The 8,212-nt window shown below is 39.6% G+C and overlaps 1 protein-coding gene across 1 annotated transcript; it reads left to right on the forward strand.

The window, feature by feature from the left end:
• Positions 1-647: 647 nt before the first annotated feature.
• dus2 (dihydrouridine synthase 2) lies at positions 648-8,151 on the forward strand. Its single transcript, XM_059546084.1, has 16 exons — positions 648-804; positions 1,089-1,259; positions 1,351-1,396; positions 1,483-1,574; positions 1,777-1,820; positions 1,946-2,006; positions 2,331-2,378; positions 2,462-2,527; positions 2,675-2,745; positions 2,821-2,907; positions 3,008-3,176; positions 3,447-3,568; positions 6,815-6,958; positions 7,048-7,135; positions 7,250-7,323; positions 7,423-8,151. The coding sequence occupies exons 1-16, from the start codon at positions 799-801 to the stop codon at positions 7,682-7,684; spliced, it is 1,551 nt and encodes a 516-aa protein (XP_059402067.1). The 5' UTR covers positions 648-798; the 3' UTR covers positions 7,685-8,151.
• Positions 8,152-8,212: the final 61 nt, after the last annotated feature.

Genomic DNA, 8,212 nt, shown 5'->3' on the forward strand with positions numbered 1-8,212 from the left:
AAAAGGAATGGAATCTCACAATAGAATAAATATAACATATCAAATGTGTGTGTGTGTGTATATATATATATATATATATATATATATATATATATATATATATATATATATATATATATATATATATATATACACACACACACACATTACTGTGCAAAAGTCTTAGGTCATTCGTATTGTATAGTTGTAATAATCCAAAGAGAATTTTTTTTTTTTTGATGCAAACAGAGATCTGATCCCCCCATCATTCAGCCCTTCTGGAGGGACGTAAAGAAACAGAGACAAACTGAGACAGACTCGGTCCAGCAGAATTGTGCCAGCGTCTACAAAACAGTGAAGAAACCTTCCTGCAAAGCTAACATTACCTGAAAAATAATATTGATCCTCTAGACAGACAGACTTTAACCAACTAAGCCACTGTGACATAGCCGGCAAAAAACAGGGTTCTAGTGTGCACATTTTGAATAATTAGTGGTTGATTTAGTAATACCTCCTCGTCTGGTCATTTATTCATTTAACACACACCACTGTCCGTTTTGGCGTTATTTTACCTTCATATTCTTACATAACCCAAACTCGACTACCATATTACTCCACTGTTAACACGTGGAGAATAATAGAATACACGGTAATAATTTAAAGCAATTGTGGAATTCAGCCCGTGATTAGCAGTTTCCCAATCGAAATAAATCTAATTTTCTGGGAAATTCGTGTCGCGCGGCGATGACGTCAGAACCGGAAGTGAGTGCCGAACACGCGTGTTCGCCGCAGCTGTGATGTAAACCGAAGTTCGGTTTGATGCTCGTAAGTTCAGTTTTGCTGTCTAATAAATGTCCACAAAACTGACATAATATCATTCCAACGTTTTCCTCGATAGTTGTATATATTCAGGATACTGAATATAGCTGTATTAGGCTGTGTAAGTGTCATTGCTAATATATTTCTGAAAACAAGTTGGTCGTTGTATGCTTGTTGTGTATGATAATAATGATTGACAGACTCCAGCAGACAGTACTGACAGTTTCAGCTCTGAGAAGGTCGTGAGGCTGATGTGTAGTGTTTCTCGGTGTGTTGTGTTCCTCGTGAAGAGCTGCTGGCCTGCTGTGCTCCGCGGAGGGAGGCTGAGGATGATGATGATGAACAGAGAGGAGGGCTTGTGTTTCTCTCGGAAGACGGTTCTGGCTCCTATGGTACGGGTGGGCACTCTGCCCATGAGACTGCTGGCGCTGGACTACGGAGCAGACATCGTGTACTGTGAGGTGAGATGAACATGGACACCCCTGCATCTCACACTCAGTCCAGCTCAACCCCATGCACTTGCTCTCTAATATACTAAATGTTGTATTCAAGGAGCTGATTGACATCAAAATGGCCCGGTGTGAGAGAGTGGAGAACGGTACGTCAGTTTACATTATATCTGAGCATGCTGATATATAACATACTGTCAAAAGTTGATTAATAAACCTTCTCGTGTGTCTTCAGATGTTTTGGGGACGGTTGATTTCATTGCTCCAGATGAGCGTGTGATGTTTCGCACCTGCAGTAAAGAGAAGAGCCGCGTGGTCTTTCAGATGGTCAGTATGTGAGCGTCCTGAACATTCATTCATTTACTGCATAGTGAGATTTATATTTGTGCGACTGAGTTACGTGCTACGTTTCAGTACATCTGGGCATCTCTGATTGAGTATATGCCGTGTTATCAGCTTCATTTATAAAGAATAAGTGAGTTTGTTTTCTATGACGATTAATAGTTGAACGCGATCTGATTCTGTTCAGGGAACGGCTGATCCGGAGAGAGCGCTGGTCGTGGCTAAGCTTGTGTGAGTTTGATACACGTACTATAGATCATGGATGACTGCTACCTGTTGCTTTGCTCAAACAGCAGCTCTAAGTTAATACACGTTTAAACCGTTTAAGCTTAACCTGTCTGTTTTATCCTGGACAGAGAAAACGATGTGGCAGCTGTTGATGTGAATATGGGCTGTCCCAAAGAATACTCTACCAAGGTACAGGTTACAGTAGGGTTCGAAAAAGATGATGCTAGCAATCCTGTAAAATCATAAAATACTATTTAAAACTAGAAATAAACAATATCATCTTGAATCTGAATACCAGAGTAGCACTGGTCTGAAATGAAGAAGAAATATTTTTGAGTATCGTTAATGTTCTAAACTTTCAATTTAACTTGGCATAATGATAACATGTTAACTTGTTAAAAAAAGAAAAAGAAACATCTGCATTAGTGTTGTAGTAGTGTAGGATTCTGATTTGCTTGTTATTAATATAGTTCTGCTGCTGTTATTTATCTATTTACCTTTCGTTTCACTCAGGGAGGAATGGGTTCAGCTCTTCTCTCTGACCCTGAGAAAATTGAAGCTGTAAGTTTCATTTAGTATTATATTAGTATTATAAAGTCATTTTCTTCTCCACTCTTTACATCTCAAACACTCGTCTCTTGCAGATTCTACGCACTCTCGTGAATGGGATTTCAAAACCTGTCACATGTAAAATCAGAATCCTTCCTACAGTAAGTCACTTTGCTCTATGTGTCTTATCCAAGTACTTCATTACTTTGTGTAAGATCTTGAACGATGAAAAAATACTAAACCAACCCTGATATGAATCAGCTGCTCCTAGTAATGAAGGGATGTTTTCTCCTAATGTGCTCTCTCAGCTTGAGGACACGGTGAGTTTAGTGAAGAGAATTGAAAACACAGGAGTGGCAGCAATAGCGGTGCACGGCAGGTGAGAGGTTTTCTTTAAACATGTGCTTGTGCATTGGTTCTTGTTTTAAAGAGCGTCTTTATACTGTGTGGTCAGGATGAGAGAAGAGAGGCCGCGGCATCCAGTCCACTGTGATTATATCCAGGCTGTGGCTGAGAGTGTGTCCATACCCGTCATCGCCAAGTCAGTCTTCATCTTACATTTATCCCACGTTTACATATTTGTGCAGCAGTTTTGTTGGTTCGTGATATCTTAGTGTTTTCCTCTGTTGGTTTGTGTTTAGCGGAGGCTCGTCAGACATCGTGAAGACATTCGAGGACATGGAGAAGTTTCGCGAGGCGACAGGAGCGTCGTCTGTGATGCTGGCTCGGGCCGCCATGTGGAACCCCTCCATCTTCCGCCAGCAGGGGGCGCTGTCTGTGGAGGAGGTGATGGAGGACTACATCAGATATGTGAGGGGCACAACCATTGCTATGAATTATTATGGCAACAATCATAATATTTGTAAGGACAATAGCTATTTTGAACAGGGATAATAAAATAACTCTGTAACGTCAAATTAAAACGATAATATTGTATGATTTTTAAAAAATATATATATGTGTATTTTTAAAAGTAAATGTATCAGATGACACATTTTGGTAATAAGTGCAAAATATGTTGTTTATGAGCCTCACTGAGGGTTTTTTGTTTTTGTTTTCTCCTCCTGTATTTATCTACAGGCTGTTCGTTATGACAATAACCCTTTTAACACCAAATACTGCTTATGCCAGATGCTCAGAGACCGAGTCGAGTCTCCATTTGGAAAACGGCTGCATGCAGCTCAGACCAACGAAGAAATATGGTAATGTCATGCATTGTACACCAGGAATTTTATTTTAGGATTGTACTTGTCAGACTGTATGAACATGATGATAATGTCACACTGTGGGATCTCAGTTGCGGGCTGCGTGCAAGAAAACTTGTCCGGAGATCTACATAATCAATCCATACACGTTCAGGGACTGCGAGCTGCACTGCATGCGGGGCTGTAATGCTGGCTATCATTAAAAGTATACGAATGGTGGCAATACCGGTGTATTTATGCAGAATAGTGCAAGCAGCACTAGTACACACGCACATGAAACGGCAGCGCAATCTGTGTTTATCATAGCAATGAATTCAGTGAGCGGTGGACGAGAGCGCAGGAGTTTATGAGCTTAGAAGAAATCTCTAGCATTAATTCTGGTCATGGCTTGTCTTGAAAAATGAATCGGAGAAGTCACACTACAAGATTGTGTGCCAAATCTTTTGACACTGGCAGAAGTTCGTCGGAGCAAAAATTTGATCGCAGTGGCCATTAATCGGCTGTCAGTTAACATGTTAAAATAATGATCAAAAACTACAGATTTCAGGAATTTTATAGGAATCTTTTTAAGATTTTCAAAATTTGTCTCCGATGACCAAATCGTGGCCAAACTCGCACAATGTGAGCCGGGCTTAAGGACTGTTATCAGTGTTGCCAAGTCTGTGGTTTTCCCGTGGAATTGGACTACTTTACACTGCTGCTGTGGGAGCTTTTTTATGTCTGTGGGTTAAAGCGAACCCAATAACGTAATATTTAGCCCCTGGAGTGCGACTTTTACTAGTGCCGCACAATTAATCGCAATTAAATCGCAAAGGCTTAATATTGTGATTAGGCAGAAGCTGTCTATCTTTCAGTGAAGCACAGTTCTGCGATCAGCACTAAACCTCCATCCAAAGGTCAGAGGGCGCTCTCGCAATGAAAACCAAATATTTCCCCCAGGAAATGCTCTTGCTGAATAAACAAGATTTAACTGCTTTCATAGATTCAACGTGACTAAAAAAAACACACAACTACGACAATATAGGGTTTATCTGAGTTCTTATTATTATACTTTTCATCATAATAAAGGTTATCTATAATGAAATGCCAATCAACACAACCTTTATCGCTGCGAAGAATACAATGAGATGTTGTGTGCCTTAATTATTCAGTGTAAGAAGCCACATCATCTCACATAAGGGTATATTTTAAAAACTCGACTCACGTTATGAGGTGAATTTGCAGTTAAAACGTTATTAAATGTGCTCTCAGATGGAGCAGCATTTACTGCACAGAGCCGTAGTTCACTGAGAAGATACGCAAACAGCTGTCATTCTCAAACGATTTCTTCGATTTCATAATCCTAGGATTATATCGTCTGCAATTATGAATGTGATTTTGCATAGCTTGTCAGAGAACAACGTACGTTTAGTTTAAATTAGTGCTGTCAAACGATTAATCACGATTTTTTTGCATCCAAAATAAGTTTACATAATGTGTGTACACTGTGTATAATGTGTACAGGTGCTGGTTATATAATATGAATATCATCAAAAAGTTGATTTATTTCACTAATTCCATTCAAAAAGTGAAACTTGTATATTATATTTATTCATTACACACAGACTGATGTATTTCAAATGTTTATTTTTTTTTATTTTGATGATTTTAACTGACAACTAAGGAAAATCCCAAATTCAGTATCTCAGAAAATTAGGATATTACTTGAGACCAATACAAAGAAAGGATTTTTAGAAATCTTGGCCAACTGAAAAGTAAAAAAAAATGAAAAGTATGAGCATGTACAGCACTCAATACTTAGTTGGGGCTTCTTTCCCCTGAATTACTGCAGCAATGTGGCGTGGCATGGAGTCGATCAGTCTGTGGCACTGCTCAGGTGTTATGAGAGCCCAGGTTGCTCTGATAGTGGCCTTCAGCTCTTCTGCATTGCTGGGTCTGGCATATCACATCTTCCTCTTCACAATACCCCATAGATTTTCTATGGGGTTAAGGTCAGGCGAGTTTGCTGGCCAATTAAGAACAGGGATACCATGGTCCTTAAACCAGGTACTGGAAGCTTTGGCACTGTGTGCAGGTGCCAAGTCCTTTTGTGCTCTAAAACTTCCTGGTATACAGCTGTGTTGACCTTGGACCTCAGAAAACAGTGGACCAACACCAGCAGATGACATGGCACCCCAAACCATCACTGACTGTGGAAACTTTACACTGGACCTCATGCAACGTGGATTGTGTGCCTCTCCTCTCTTCCTCCAGACTCGGGGACCCTGATATCCAAAGGAAATGTAAAATTTACTTTCATCAGAGAACATAACTTTGGACCACTCAGCAGCAGTCCAGTCCTTTTTGACGCCGTCTGTTGTTCATGAGTGGCTTGACACCAGGAGTGCGACAGCTGAAACCCATGTCTTGTATACGTCTGTGTGTAGTGGTTCTTGAAGCACTGACTCCAGCTGCAGTCCACTCTCTGTGAATCTCCCCCAAATCTTTGAATAGGTTTTGTTTTGCAATCCTCTCCAGGGTGCGGTAATCCCTATTGCTTGTACACTTCTTTTTTTTTTCTACCACATCTTTTCCTTCCCTTCGCCTCTCTATTAATGTGCTTGGACACGGAGCTCTGTGAACAGTCAGCCTCTTTTGCAATGACCTTTTGTGTCTTGTCCTCCTTGTGCAAGGTGTCAATGGTCATCTTTTGGACAACTGTCAAGTCAGCAGTCTTCCCCATGACTGTGTAGCCTACAGAACTAGACTGAGAGAACATTTAAAGGCCTTTGCAGGTGTTTTGAGTTAATTAACTGATAAGAGTGTGGCACCAGGTGTCTTCAATATTGAACCTTTTCACAATTTTCAAATTTTCTGAGATAATGAATTTGGGATTTTCCTTAGTTGTCAGTTATAGTCATCAAAATTAAAAGAAATAAACATTTTAAAAATACATCAGTCTGTGAGTAATGAATGAATATAATATACAAGTTTCACTTTTTGAATGGAATTATTGAAATAAATCAACTTTTTAATGATATTCTAATTATATGACCAGCACCTGTATATGTAAATACAAACACATGCATGTGTGTGTGTGTGTGTATATATACATATCTATCCATTTATCTATACACGGCAAACGTAAATAAGTTAATAAAAGCTTTTATTTTGGATGCGATTTATCATGATTAATCGTTTGACAGCACTAATTTAAATATGTTTTGGTTAAGTTTCTCTCCTTTGCTTATGTGTGATTTGCAGTGAGGTGTTTGGAATGACTGACTTCTACAACAAGACCAAAGCTGAGCTGGAGGCCAGACGAGCTGCTCTTCAGACCAGCTGCGATCAGTCAGAGCAACCCAAACTGGAGGATGATGTCATCACGATGCCTGTCCGCTTCGAAAGGTGAAGTGACCCTATGTGTCCCATTAAAATAGTAAGGACTCTATCCTGTTCACATCTGCTGTATTTATGCATGTGTCTGTGTTCCCCAGGCGAGATTACCCTCCTCAGATCTCGCCAAAGATGTACCTGCTGGAGTGGAGCCGCAAGGAAAAGCTTGATCAACCCGTTTATGAGACGGTCAGTTTATTTATTTATTTTTCCATATCCAGTCTTGATCAACTGGAAAAGTGTTGTGGCCTTGGAATATTAATATCAACCTATTAACCTCTAAAATGTTTGTTTACATCTCAGGAACAGCGAACTCAAGATCGAGCTTTTCAGTCTACAGTTATCATTGACAATAAAAAGTACCGCTCAGCCATGTGGTGAGTTTGGTTTTGATGAACTTACGTCCACACTGTAGGACACAAGTGTAGAGATTGACTGTACTGTGTTTCTGTCTGTTTTCATCTCGCCGTCCTCAGGGAGAAATCAAAGAAGTTTGCAGAGCAGGCCGCGGCTGTGGTGTGTTTACGCACACTCGGGCTTCCAGAGGGTCGAATCGGAGAGGAGCACAGTGGACTGGTAAATAAACGCAAGAGGGACGTCAAAAAATACACCGTGCTAGATGACAATGAGTCAGCAGCACGAAAGAGACACATGAGTGAAGTCCCACAGGAAGAGGAAGAGGAAATGATCTGCAGGACGAAAGTTGTGAATGGTGTCTGTGGTCCGACCACACGTTAACACTGGCCAAAAACACACTGTCAGCTCGCTGTAACAGACTTTTCATTCCTTTCATTACAGTGTAAAGTGCAGTCTTATATGACAAATAACTGTGCACTTTGTAGTTGCCTTTAAGTTTGTTAAATCCAGTGTTCCTTTATCAGGTGCCATCTGTCTTATTGCTCACTAGTAGTGGTTTGTAATTTGCTTTATGCAACTTTTTTTTTTTTGCATGGAGGAATGAGATTTTTTTTAAAAAAAATTTAATTTTCAATACACTTTTAAAATACAATAAAATAATTTCCATGCTTCAGCAGAACGATACATTGTATATCCAATATATATTATTATTATATATGCATTGTATATCCAAATACTTACAGTACAAGGAAGTACCAGAGGTACCATAACATGTCATGAAACTGGATTTATTTTAAGTATTTCTTTTTTTTTTCAGCATTATTGCGAAATAAACCACTTTAACTATGCATTTTCTACCTTTTTTTCCACCCATGTAAAGTGCAAGGAAATCTTCAAAAACTCACAAAT

The sequence above is a fragment of the Carassius carassius genome, chromosome 50 (assembly GCF_963082965.1).
Source record: "Carassius carassius chromosome 50, fCarCar2.1, whole genome shotgun sequence".
In the NCBI taxonomy this organism is placed as follows: Eukaryota; Metazoa; Chordata; class Actinopteri; order Cypriniformes; family Cyprinidae; genus Carassius; species Carassius carassius.